This window comes from Podospora bellae-mahoneyi, chromosome 2 (assembly GCF_035222275.1).
Source record: "Podospora bellae-mahoneyi strain CBS 112042 chromosome 2, whole genome shotgun sequence".
Lineage (NCBI taxonomy): Eukaryota > Fungi > Ascomycota > Sordariomycetes > Sordariales > Podosporaceae > Podospora > Podospora bellae-mahoneyi.
The window spans coordinates 1,111,775-1,125,055 of record NC_085881.1 but is presented as its reverse complement, the minus strand read 5'-3'; the positions used below and the strand labels follow the sequence as shown (position 1 = coordinate 1,125,055).

At 52.5% G+C, this 13,281-nt stretch overlaps 4 protein-coding genes across 4 annotated transcripts; 1 reads left to right on the top strand and 3 right to left on the bottom strand.

Moving 5' to 3' along the window:
• Positions 1 to 410: 410 nt before the first annotated feature.
• QC761_202160 (uncharacterized protein) lies at positions 411 to 2,254 on the bottom strand. Its single transcript, XM_062875945.1, has 3 exons — positions 2,001 to 2,254; positions 1,639 to 1,938; positions 411 to 1,580 (listed from the first exon to the last, which is right to left on the bottom strand). Exons 1-3 carry the CDS (start codon positions 2,058 to 2,060, stop codon positions 639 to 641), a joined length of 1,302 nt encoding a protein of 433 aa, XP_062734495.1. The 5' UTR covers positions 2,061 to 2,254; the 3' UTR covers positions 411 to 638.
• A 1,787-nt stretch (positions 2,255 to 4,041) lies between these two features.
• QC761_202150 (uncharacterized protein) lies at positions 4,042 to 6,074 on the bottom strand. The gene is made up of 2 exons (XM_062875944.1): positions 5,182 to 6,074; positions 4,042 to 5,122 (listed from the first exon to the last, which is right to left on the bottom strand). The coding sequence occupies exons 1-2, from the start codon at positions 5,431 to 5,433 to the stop codon at positions 4,340 to 4,342; spliced, it is 1,035 nt and encodes a 344-aa protein (XP_062734494.1). The 5' UTR covers positions 5,434 to 6,074; the 3' UTR covers positions 4,042 to 4,339.
• Positions 6,075 to 7,967: 1,893 nt separating this feature from the next.
• Positions 7,968 to 12,150, bottom strand: CAT8 (DNA-binding transcription factor cat8). Its single transcript, XM_062875943.1, is given in 4 exon segments — positions 7,968 to 8,138; positions 8,149 to 9,724; positions 9,793 to 10,802; positions 10,864 to 12,150. 3 exon segments carry the CDS (start codon positions 11,348 to 11,350, stop codon positions 8,411 to 8,413), a joined length of 2,811 nt encoding a protein of 936 aa, XP_062734493.1. The 5' UTR covers positions 11,351 to 12,150; the 3' UTR covers positions 7,968 to 8,138; positions 8,149 to 8,410.
• Positions 12,151 to 12,280: 130 nt separating this feature from the next.
• QC761_0033320 (uncharacterized protein) lies at positions 12,281 to 13,163 on the top strand (the record flags this gene model as incomplete). The annotated part of the gene is made up of 2 exons (XM_062872294.1): positions 12,281 to 12,575; positions 12,676 to 13,163. The coding sequence occupies exons 1-2, from the start codon at positions 12,485 to 12,487 to the stop codon at positions 13,161 to 13,163; spliced, it is 579 nt and encodes a 192-aa protein (XP_062734492.1). The 5' UTR covers positions 12,281 to 12,484.
• Positions 13,164 to 13,281: the final 118 nt, after the last annotated feature.

The following is a 13,281-nucleotide window of genomic DNA, read 5'->3' as shown; positions in this document are numbered from 1 at the left end:
ACTGAGGATGCATGCTTGGGGTATTGGGGAAGGGCCAGATTTCTTCCTTGAGACAGCTTTTCAGGGATAACGCCGTGATTCGTTCCTTTAGTGGTGGGTTATTAAAGCGGTTTGTTTTATTGCAAGATAAGAAAGATGCTTATAAAGGTGCTCTAACCGAGACTGACCGATGTTCGTCTTGTTGTATTATTAATGTCATCCCGACTCCTCGAGGATTCACCGCATCGACTTCTGTATTTTCAGGCCTCCATCTGAGCCTCGACAAACATCACTACAAGAAAAACTGTATTACATCTTCAATCATTATTTATTCTTAGTTTAGTGATATCTGTGCCAACTTACAACACTCTCATGTAAACAAACCCAACAACCTCCTGCGCAAACAGCCTTCCAACCCCCCTTCCCCCCCACCCCGATCATTGCTGAGAGGCTTGCATGCAAGAAAATAGAAGCGGGTTTCTACTGATGGGTATGACACAATAAAAAACATACCCAACAAAAGAATCTCTAAGTAATATATATCCAACTCTTCTCCAAACATCGCTAAAACAATACTACCTCTCAAACTCCCGCTATCTATACCAGTAAATAGCCCAAACAAAAAAACCAATTCAAAATTCCACCTGGGTATTTTCTCCTCAAGTCAAAAATTCATCCCTCGCCCAATGCCTCAAAACAACCCACCCCTCCTCAAACCCCTTCTTATCCATCCTCACAATGATCGCCGCATGACTATGCCTCGCATTGTGTATCCAAACCGGATACTTTCTCCACCCAAGCTTATCCAACGCCTGAATAGCAGAAAACTGATACGGTGCCAGCGCCAACGTAGGGAAATGCGGGTGCGACTGTTTCCTCTCCAGCGAAAGCAGGTGCCTATCTTCCGAGCTGTTGTCATCGTCATCCTCCGACAGTCCCAAGTATTGTTGATTTTGCGAGTTATTGATGTTCTCGTAGGTGTCCTCGACAGCTTCGCGCATTTCCTTGATCCAGAGGTTGACTCTGTAGCCTTCTATTTTGATACCAGCCATTCCACTCTCGTGGAGTTTTACACGCTGAGACGAGCGGACTGTTTGGATGACGGCGTTGGTGAAGAAGGCTAGGAGCGCAACGGGGACGAAGACGACTATTGTCGCGATGATTGGGACTCGCTTTGCCCACTTCTCGACTGATTGCATCAGCGGTTCTGGGTCTCTGGGTGCGGCGGGGGATACTGGGTTCTTTGGATCGAGAATGACACCGTCGTAGCCTGGTAAAGGGTTGGTCTTGATTTTTAACATGTCCACATATGGATCTGTTTTCGTGATCCCCGTCGTGTAATGAACGGCGCTTCTGTCATTTACAATGTTGGTGTAGAGCGTGCGTCGTTGAAATCGGGCCAGACCGGCCATGAAGATCGACTTTGGATCTGCGAGAACAGCAACAAGAGGCTTGCCCGTGTCACGGAATTCGTCAATGCCAAAGAGTTGCCTCCCAGACATGCAGAGTGTTCGTGCGCCCAGGCTGTTCCATATCCTGTCTGACCAACCTCGCAAAGGGGCTCGTACTCCCAGGAAAGGGCTCGCGAAAGCTGTGAAATTCTAGGGATCAGGTTAGCATTGGGTCGGTTGCATCAATCGAGGTGGCTGGCCATCATACCTTGCACTCGAGGTCATCCAGAACACCCCGCGCATGAAGCAGCCCGATGGCATATCTTGCGACAAGTCCACCTAACGAGTAGCCAGCGATGCTTATCTTCTTGATATTTCCACCCTTGCTCCTGATCAACGCCAGCTCCTCCTCGATCTCCAAACACACGCGCTCGCCACCGAGTTCGATCCCATCGTAGGTAAAGGAGCCGCTGTTGCGCTTTGCGACGAGGATACGCAGCTTATTTGGGGGAAATTGATCGCGAAGGGCTTTGGCGACGTTTTTCATGTGGTTTGGGTTTCCCCATAGCTGCGCAACAAAAATTAGCAGCTGATTTGACTTGAGGCTAATGCGCCATTGACATGACATACCCCATGGACCAAGACGCAGAGATGGTCAGCTTCCGGTGTTCCGCCCGAGTACTCGTCCATGGCTTGGAGCTATTGTCAGAAATTCAAGGTCGATCTGCAAAAAAAAAAGGACAAGAGAGCGATATCAAGCAAATAAAGCAAAATGACAGATCGTTGTTGTTTTGTATAAAAACAGAAGTGACGCGGCCGGATGCGGGTTCCAAAATCCGAGGTGTCTCATGAAGGCTGTCGGCACCTGAGATGAAGAACCGCTGTGGCCAGCTACGTCAGCAGCCCGCCGCCTTGGCTCGTCACCCGGAGATAAGCTCTTTTAGGGAGGATTTGGAGTGGGGCGGTGCGGGAAGGCGCTGCAGCGGGAGCTGGCGAGCCGGGTTCTGGAATTCGTCCGAACTGCGATGTTACGATCTATTCATACATGTGTGATTGTGGTTGGTGAGACTTGAGCTCATGATCGTGGTTGAGTTGAAAATGGTGATAGAAGTTGTTTGCATCGAGCCTAGCCATAACTGATACCTGTCATACCTAGCAGCAGCATGCACTGGAGCCATCCATCAGGTGCGCGGAATTGTCTGGACTACAATAGCCGGTCATGATCTGAGCTGTGTGATTCTGTTCAGTGGCAGCGTACAATCTCTGGATATTAACTAGCGATTTATCCTCTATATTCCAGTTATGGCCCATTCATTGCGTATCGCTCTCATCAGGTGCCAACACCCGTGCTGCAAGTATACATTTTATGAGGATACCTCAACAAGACCTGGTTTCTGCTGGCTCTATCAACTGTTCTCATTTCCGATCCCACCCAACTCAGCGTCCAGCTATATTCTACGTACAAGATAAGGTCAACCTGTTGCTGCGTCTTACTCGCCCCTACAGACTGTATGTCGACCTGTTGTCGTGCTCCATACAATACCGGCTCCCATAACGGGCTTCTCGACCACCGGGTTCTGACTGACTGCCTCTTTTTCTGCGCATGAGGAAATATCACTTGATTCTTGCCAGTTCTCTCACAGTGCTGACCACAGTCGTGATCAAGGAAGGATAAGGTGCGGGGCCTCTGTGATGGATATATTGAGGGCCTTGTCCAAGAAACAGCGGAAGCAAACTTCTCTCAGCCCCTCATGAGTTTGTTGACCCTGAGCTGGGCGATTCCAGCCCCCCAAGATTTGCGAGCGAAATCCCCGCATTCGCTCCTCGTCCGTCAAGTGGCTTTCTAAGGGAGAAAATATGCAATGTAAGTGGCTTTTCAGGGGTGAATATGCGATTACGCTCGTCGTTCGTTTGCTTAGCTGTACGATCCGGGGCCTCGTCTGCTTGCTGAGCTCGAGCACCGCGATCCAGCTCATCCTTCACTTGCATGTTCTTGTACACCTGGTACTGATGAGCTCTGCAATAACACCGGTACCAGGGGATCTCCCGAGCGCAAGGGCCACCGTCGACATTCTTGTCTGTTCTCCTGAAGACACTGGAGGTTGTTAATAGCAAGGCCTTTCTGCAGCGATCGGGGATTGCAATGCGGCGACTTACCATTTGTGGTTGCGGCAAAGACTTCCCCCTTCCACCGCAGGCAACCCGCACAGCTTCCCGTCAGAGGTCGTAGACTTCGCAATGCATGTTTGCGTTCCGGGACCCTTCGAAAAGGAGAACAGTTTCATGTTGGGAAACTAAGTTAGAGAATATTACAAGGTTCGAGTGATGGTCAAAATAGGGGCTGGGTTCGTGAATGGCTTCTTTTTGATGTCCACTGGTAAAATGTAGCAGGAATGGCTGCGCTTTTCTACTTGTACCTTGGACATCTGAGACTCCAATGGAAAGTGTCCGCCTTTTGCGTTTGTTGTACACCATTGTTGAAACCATTCCATCTTATTTCTTTGAAGCAAGGCTGCCAACACTGCCTGTCTAAGTTACCGCTCAGTTTCAGCATGCTGTCACTCGCTCCTGCTCAAACACCTTGATGGTTCAGTAGATGAGATTAAAGATTACATCTATCAGGATGGCCTCCAACACAAAACAACGTTGGAGGACTCGAAACACTCGCTGTGTACAACTCCGTATCATAACTAATCAATGGAATCCCACCCGACCCCGAATCTCCATAACCGCCCACACGATCCCGCTCACCCGCACGCTATGACTACTGAATTATCCTCCTAAAACGCCCTGACCCTCCCATCTCGAAACAAACGTATCCATCACGCCCTGTTTACGGGTCCATAGGGCTGTGATGGCCCCCGCAAAGAAACCAGCCCGCCGGTCCCAGATAAATATCCTTGTTATATGCCCCACCCCCAGAATGGACACCCTTTCCAGCATAAACTCTTGACAAACCACCTTTCAAATCAATTCTTCCCCTTCGCCTGCTCCCTCTTCACCTCCCCCCCAATTACCCTCCCCACCTTCCTCAACCTTCCCCATATAACCACCACCAAAACCAACGTCAAAGCCTGTATCATCGCCGCCTTGATATACATCCCCACCGTCACCCCCTTCCCCCTCCCTCTGTCCTCATCCCCATCCAGCACCCTCTTCAACAACCCAACCTCATCCGTCACAACCCCATCCACCCCCTTCCTCCACGCCCACCTCATCCACCGTTCATCATTCACCGTCCAGACCCACAACCTCCTCTCCGTCCTCGCCCTTCTCACCCACTGCACAAATCCCCTCCCAACCGGCCCCACAACCGCCTGCTGCAACAGATTAAACTGCACCCCCGCCCATTTCTCATCATCCAAAAACCTCTTTGCGTACAGCAGCGAGAACCCAATATACGCCCTCCTGAAACCAGGGAGCTTCTCCCCCAACGCCCTCAAGTAATTCTCATTCCACCCCCCAAGCACAATCCTCTCCTGCCACGTCCAGGAGGCTCCTTCTGGCGGTGGGTTCGAGGCGATAGTGGCTGCGATGGAGGGCACAAGTGTGAGGTTGGGGTCGTCGTCTGTTTTGATGTCTAGCAATACCCAAATGTGGGACAGATTGGGTGTTGAGAGGTAGTTTAACAAATCGGAGAGGCGAGCCAAGGGGACGTGAGGGGGGGTGGTGGTACGGAGGGTGGAGAGGTAGGGCCAGGTGCAGGTGGAGATTTTGGGGGGGAGGGAGAAGCAGCGGTTTAGTGTTGGGTCCTAAAGGGGGGGGGGGTTAGTGTTTGTTGTGGAAGAGGAGGGGGGGGGGTGAGACGTACGTGGGATAGAACTACGACTCCATCTTTTGATTCGTGAACGTCTGTCTCGATGGCGTGGGCGCCTGCTTTTATGGCTTCTTGGATGGCAAGCATGGAGTTTTCTGGGAAGAGGGCTTTGTAGCCGCGGTGGGCGATGATTTGGGGGGTTGGTTTCGCGGCGTAGTGGTTGGAATGGTGGTGGGTTGGGGGTTTCTCGAGGGAGAAGGGGGATGGGGGTTTGGTGTTGTCGTTGAGGATCTCTTCTGCTGTCATGTTGCTCAAGGGGGTTGTAGTGTGCTGGTTGATGGTGAGATGTGGTGTACGCTGATCAGATGAGACCGGTTGAGTGAATTGCAGTTGGCAGCTGAACTCTAGTTCAACGTCACGTCGTCAAAAGCAATACTGAAACTGTGAAGTCTTGATGTATATCCAGAGTGATGTAATCCACGCCTCGTCGTCGTCGCAAGCAAGTGGAGTCGTATATACCCAGCCAGCAGGAAACACGGTCGCATTCGGGGCGGGTTCTTGGTGGATCCCGAGCCGGCGGCGGCAACTTGTCTTAGCTGCCAAGGCGGAGCTTCCGCCGCTGGTGCAACTGTGCCCAACCGCTGTTAGCGGCCGGAGGTGCCGGACCTAGTATCCACCTTAAATCCCGGTGCGATGGCCGCCTCCACGCCGTTTTTGCGGCCGCTTCCATCCATCTGGCGCTAGGTACGCGTTCCGGTTTCCGGAGGGCGGGGCACAACAAGATCAGATCAGATCGGATTTTTGCGGGATTTGTATCCTTTTTCCAAGTTCTGTAATGTGTATCATATCCTACTGTGGTGAATGCTCCGAAGGCTACAAAGATGATCTTAGGTAGCTATGCCCTGAAGATCTCGGCAGTTTGCGGGTTGACTGACACACTGATCATTGCTACCGACACTCGCCTCCAACCTCTGGTCACCCCATCTCCAAAATATCTTTAAACACACTTAGGTCACACCCGCTCGCGAGGCGAGTCTATTCAGCCTGAAGTCTTTGACACTCTATAATAAGGTGCTCACCCTACCGTCCAACGTCGCAGACGGCTATCGGATTTGCGTCGCATGACGGGCATACATTGTGGACGAGCCAGCCATGCGGTACAACCGCAACTTAAACGAGCCAACTACAGATGATTACCTCCAAGAAAGCGGCAGAGTATTGTTGGAGTCGCTTATGTGTCGACGCATCGCAGCATATGTCCGTCGATGTACGGCGTATATACGCATGTAGGTACAGTGCAGGAGACGCGGAAGAACGCCCACATTCCGATATTGCAACCGATGTTTTTTTTTTTGAGAAATTCTAGGGGGGGCATTACCCTTTTTCTAGGGGGCATTACCCCCCATGGGGTTAGGGTTATATATGGTCCCTGAGCCTCCCACATCATAATCAACCACATCATCAACCACATCAACGCTCACGACTTGCAAATGAAGGCCCGACAATTGAAGGCCTGGGGGTAGGTGGCTTGAGGTGGAAGGCTTGTATTGGGGCGTAGGTATCGGGCATTAACACTACGGTAGTATATTAACCGCAACATTTTAAAATATAAAGTATATACTGTAATCTGTAAGGCAAAAAATTCACTTCGATATTGGTCATACTGGAAATAAATGGATGTAATGAGAAAAATACGTTGTGGTATGCGGGGGTAATGCCCCCCTAGAAAAAAGGTAATCGCCCCCCTAGAATTTCTCTTTTCTTTCTTGATAGATTGGTCACGAGGACAATCAACAGACGTAACGATTATACTCACTCCATGTCAACACGAGAAAGTGATCATACTGTACAACGCCCAACTTCATATCCCTCCCAACATCCCTTGGAAGAAGCCTGTATCAAACCCACGGTACCTGTTTCTCCGTCCAGACTCCAACAACCTCGTTCGAAACCTCCTCCTTCCCCACGTGCCCACACAAACCCCAGATTCCATAAAATTGGCCAAAAAGGGGGAGGCAAACTCATCTTGGGTGCTTCCCAGCATCGGCATTCAGCTGTTTCCCGTGTAGGGTTTTCCATGGCAGCACCTGTCCTTGTCACTCCTATCGTCATCAGCTGTTCAAGCTCGCTCTCCCCACACACACCAACACAATAATCTACCACGAACTCTCCCCTCATTTCATCAAACAGACCACGTAGCATAACCACCACCTAAAAGCCAGGCTCCATGCCACCAGTCACGATCCCCCGGCCACATCATAGGGTTAGCAAACGACCATCAATCATCAAGGCTTATCCATCCTTCGGTATTCCGAATAAGAATGTGAACCTCCCTCACCCCCCTCCCTTCCCGGCCCTTCTGGGTCTTCCTCCCATCCCCAGATCCAACCTGCAGGTAACTGACTCGCAAACCCTGACCTCTCCACACCACAACAGATCCCCGAATCCCAACAAGAATTCCCAAACAGCGAGCATCCCGAACGACAACCCCCGGCTGGCATCTTTTATGGATCCCCGCTAAAGTTACTAGCCCCGAGCTGACTAAATCTCTCTCCGATCAAAAATGTGCTCATCAGCGGTGGTCTGATGGCGACCTGTCACCCTGTCGCGTGAGATGGATTAGGCAAGGTGCGCAACGATGCCCATAGGGCTTGGGCTCTGGCGGCTATCGTAAATGCACCGCCAAAGAAATGCACCGCCAAAGGGAAGAGGCTATTCGGTTTTCTTATCGGAGACCAGACCATTCTTGTCCATGTCTTGGTGTTCTTGGTGTCTCAAAACACTCGACGCATGTCTCAAGGGGGAAACTCAATTCAACCTCTACCATGATCGATCACAACTGGATATGTATGAATACTTTTGACTCCATTCATTGATAGCTAAAATCCCGCTATACCAACTGTCCAGAAATCCGTCTGTAACTAAAATAACCATATGTTGAACCATATAAACCCCAAGAATCCTCAAAAAAGACAATAATATCCATCCGCTCCAAAAAAAAAAAAAAAAAAAGGGAAAGAAAAAACCAAAGCGAGCGTTAATATAAACACCACCATCTCCCCACCCCCCCACCGAAAAAGATCCAACAAATGCAAGCTTTGCAACCTGTCATCATAGAACCAAATACCACCCGATGATGAATGACAATCGAAAACTCCAGCCGGTACCGTCGGTATCCAAGCCCAATTCCAGGTCCCTCGCCCGCCAACCGAGAATAAATACCAAACCCAACTCCAATACTCCACGCCCTTGAAACTCGTCAAAAAGTCAAGATACCTATATATCAGATTCCAAACTCCAACCCATCAACCAAATACCCCTCCCCAGCAACCGAACAACCCCCCCCTCCCATCAAACCCCCCCTCCCAAAATCCCCCAACCCATCCAACCTCATCCCCCCCCCCGGCGGCCCGCCCATCTCAGCCTCACTACAACTCAAACTATCCTCGCTCGGCAAACTCAATACACTCTGCGCCGTCCCATGCCCACCACCGTTTTGTCCCCCACCGAAATCCCCCAAATTAAACCCCGTCACATCCCAACTCTCAGGCGACCACCCCCCCGTGGTTGGCACGGAAGTAGCACTCACACTCACAGGACTCGCGTCTCCAGCAGTAGCCATGCTCAACCCCGGCCCCCCATAAATAGCATCATACACATTCAGATGATCCCCCTCGATGCTCGTCAGCAGCGCCTGCCACTCCGACGTGCTGGCCCCAGAGTGCTTCTGCATCTGCGCAAAGATCTGCGCCTGGCTTATCAGGCTCTGCGGCGGAGGACGGGCCTGCACGGGCGACGACGGCGTCGAGATCCGTGCCATCATGTTGTGAGGGTGGTGCGCATGGCTGCTGCTCATGCTAAGCCTTTGATCTCTCTGAAGAAGAGGCACATTCGGCGGTCTTGCTCCGTCAAACGACGCCCTTTGGGTCCGTGAGGAAAAATCCCGAGCTTGCTGGATGTGTTGTTGCAGTTGCGGTTGCGGCATGGAGATTCTTCTCAACTTCTCCTGCTGCATCCTCAGGTCCGTCTCGCTCATGCTGTGCCGCTGACTGTTGTTGTTGATGGTCTTGTGGATCGTCGTGGTCGTCGTCGGCGATGGAGCAGCCCCGGGTGAAGCTCGGTGTTGCTGCTGACCCAACTGATGCGGAGCAGCAGCACAATCCGGGCTTTGCCTCGGCGGGGTCGGCAAACTCTGCGGGGGCGACGTTGCTGCTGCTGGCACCACCACCGCCGGCGGCTCCTCCACCGCGATCAACATCCCTGCCACCCTCTTGAAGTCATAGCACCCCGGGGCTTTTGCCCTATCCACCACCTTGATCACCGCGTTGACCAGCTTCTCGTGGTCCTTCAACACCTTGCTGTCCGGCTTGAGGTCCAACGTCTGAAAAAGCAAAACCATGCCACAGAGAATAAGCGTGTCGTACTTGTTCAGGCAAAACGAAAAGCTCAGGCTCCGCTCCTCGAGCAGCTGAATAATCTGAATAATGCACTTGCTCGACTCGCCGACCGACAGCAGCGCCGGAGCCGCCTTGGGCCCCAGGCTAGACGTCACTGCGGGGCGGTAAATCAGGGTTCGGATGTAATAGTATGCAAGGGCCTGGATACCTGGTTAGCACCGGTGGAGCACCAACGCGGTATCGGATTTTGCAGTGTCTGCTAACTTACAAGGATAGGGGACCGGCTGCCTGTCACGTCGGTCGAGGGCTTGTCCTGCTTGAAGGTGAGTTTGAGGTGCTGGGGCAGGTTGTTGTACCACTCGTCCAGCTCGGCCTCGAGAGCGGACATTTGCTGGAGAGACAGGTCGTGCGACGTGGCCGAAGGGTAAATCTTCTCGAGCACCTTTGCGAGCACTCGGGATCCCCGGAAGAGGGCGAGCGCGTTGGACAAACGGGTCGCCTCGCCAGGAAGGCTCGGCTGGAACCCCTTCTCCGTGACGTATTCGTCGTCTGTGTCGGATGGGAACTCGCAGTGGATGTCCTCTTCCTTGAGGAGCTTGGGGAGGCCGAGCAGGGCAGCAGAGAAGCTATGACCGGTCAGTGACGTGCTTGTGAGGGAATTGAAAGACAGATGAGCATACCAATCAAGCATATAAAGCGACCAAAAGACCTTCTTACGGGTCTCGATTGTCAAGACACCAAACGAGAACCGTTTCTGGCTCTGGTGGAGTCCCAACCGGTGCGACAAACCAACAGCAATGCCCTTGTAGTGCTGGAGCCTCTTGTAGTCCGCCCGAATGGTGCAGTACATGAGAGCAAGCAACAGGCATTGAAGCGTCACCATGGTATTATCCATGAGAATCGCCTCGAGGGCCCGCTGCCACTGCTGCTCACACGCCGCGATCTGCTCGAGATCTGGTTGTTCACTCGACAGCGCGGCGATCGCAAAGACCAAGTACAGCTGCGCAAGCTTGTGGTTGTTCTTGATCTTATCCGGGTCCGCCACGAACTCCTCGTAGACGCGAAGAAAAGTCGGCTTGTGGAGGACCGGGAAAAGGGGCGACCACTCCTGGAAGTAAACATTGACGCAGCGGTCGGTGAACAACCGTGGGGGAACCCTCATCTGCGGCGATGGTTGTTTTTGTGCGAGAGGATAGCACCCCTGGATGTGCAAAAACGCTTCTGGATTGAAATCGGCACACGACTTGCCATTCTCCTGCATCTTCCTCTTGCATGATTCTGGATGGCATGTTAGCAAAACATGGCAAGAAAGCGAGTCTGCTCAAAGACGGCGACAAACCAATGAAGCTCCGCCCGCTCGACGCGCCCATGAAATACGAATCCGAATTCTCAACACCGAGCAGCAACGGCGAGGCCTGAACACGGAAGGTATCTTCCCTTGGTGGTGGGCTAGACTCCAGTCTCACACTGGTTGGCGGTGGTGATCTATGTGGTGATTCCGCCGGTGACCGTCGGTTGCTGTGCATCTTGGACAATATGTCGATCTTCTCATCCTTCTCGTCCAACAGATCCTTCAACTCCCTAACCTCCGACTCCAAGGCGCGGACGCGCTCCTCGAGCGACTCGGTGTAGCCTCTTGGAAAGGCACGACGGCTGAGCTTGTCGCTGGTGCGGCATTCAAAGCCAACATTGGCGCACTGCGAGCAGCAAGGGCGAATGCCATCGCAGCGAATCTTCTTGCTGCGGCATCTGTCGCAGGCCTGGGCGATACGGCTTTGGGAGCTGGTGCCCACCTTGATGACCTTCATAGGCAGAATTCCTGGCATTTTCGCGGTCTTGTTGATTGCTTGCTGTCTGTGTTTTGGTCGACAAAAAAATAACCCCTGAATTCGTTTGCTTCTTCTTTTCGTTCTTTCTTCCTTCAACAACCAAAATAAATAGCCTATCGATATCCTCTCATTCGCACAGTGATACCGTTACACAACAAAAAAAAAACGTCGCGGTATAATTTTTTTTTTTTTTGCTGAGAGTAGAAGTGGTGGTGGCGGTGGTATCGGGCTGCGGGCGGCGCGGAATGGCTGAACGGGAGGTGCGGGCGATGCGATCAGTAGCAGGGTAGACCTCACCAGCTGTCTCGGACCCCGTGGCTTTGTCGTCGTAGTGCAGGTGTCGCGTTTACCATGGACTGACTGATGAATGGACCAGACAAAAGATTTTGAATTCTAGAGTAAAAAGAGGCAAATCTATATTCGAGAGGGGGGAATTGGGAGACGTGACAGGCGGGGCGGGTGGGTTTAATATGAATGACAACATGCCCTGCCCAGAGTCGGAACGGGGGATGATAAGCCAGGACGAGTGTGTGTGCCCGGGAGGTGAGGGAAAAAAGGGAAAGGCGCCGTGGGCAGCCAAGCTGCAGGCCCTCGTCCGCTGGCACGTTGGGGACTTCGGCCCACGCGGAGTCTGGTCTCTCTGGCTCTGGTCGACCTTGGCCCAGTCCAAATGCGATTGAATCTGCGGAGAAAAAATGGAAACGGTCGGTCAGCACTCGCAACCAGGCGCACCCTTGGCCGGAGCGGCGTGGCAGGGTTGTAGGGGTTGGAAATCCGGACAAATCATTGGATGGCTGGCCTGCCAACGTCGCCCAGCCCTCAAAGCCCCAATCACGGTCCAGCAGGACATGGAGGGGAATCCGGGGTGAGCAGGGGGGATGGGGGGTTGTTCACTGGGGGGAGGCTATTGCGTTAGCTGAGAGTTAACAGGCTAGCACTGCTCCGTACTGAGTCTGGGGAAACAGATTCCCCTGTTCCTGATGACCACACCCACTCGAAAGTGCCAGACCAGAAAATGGCACCACCCTCTTCTGTCACTCGCTGTGTCGGCCACGGGGCTAGATCCGTTCAAACTCGTCACTTCAATCCTCGAGAAGGGCTCAGATAGGCCACCCAGGTGATGATGGCATCATGGAGAAGCGTGTCCATGGTACGCTTACCGTCAGCCCAGAAACCGGGGCCTTCTCCGTCCTGCATCACGAGGACGCCGCATGGCAAAATGGTAAGCAGCTCTGGCAGGTTCCGGGGTAAGTGATGGGCAATGGCAAAACCATGCCCACCGAAAACAATGCGCGGCATGGACGGTGAACACACCTCCCAAGACTTTACCAACCACGCCCTAACAACCTTTCTGCCACTCTCCAACTGGCTGTCCTTTGCTACTTTGAGGCTAACGTCGGCCACTCTCACTGGCAGAGACTGGAAAACGCTGGCGATCACCACTGCAACTGTTGATGAGCACTTCGGCAGACCAAAAGTTGGAAAGTGGGACGTCTTCTCTTGGCAGACACAACCCGCCGTTGCGAAGTTCCTGGGCGTTGCGACGATGGGATACTACCGACCAGGTTTCTGTGCAGTTGCCAGACTGTTTGTTGGGACAAGTGGGAGAGAGCAGGCGAACCTCGTCACGATCGCTGTCGTCTGTGTGACCAGCCTCGTCAAGCTCATCATAACGACGACAGCATGCGTGGTGACAGCTATGGCCACACAGCATCAGCATGCTATACTGCAAGCAGCTTCGCTCCTTGCCACCCGAGGCGGTGATCAAAAGGCCATGGTGAACGGTGACCCAAGTCTGTGTGCCTGTTAATATCAGCACAAGGTGTCCAAAAGAGGGGATTATTATCCTGGAGTCATAGGACTTGTGTGTCGTAGCCAAGTACGAATTACCCAAACCAATCCCAAATATCTATGCCTTGAAAACAGAA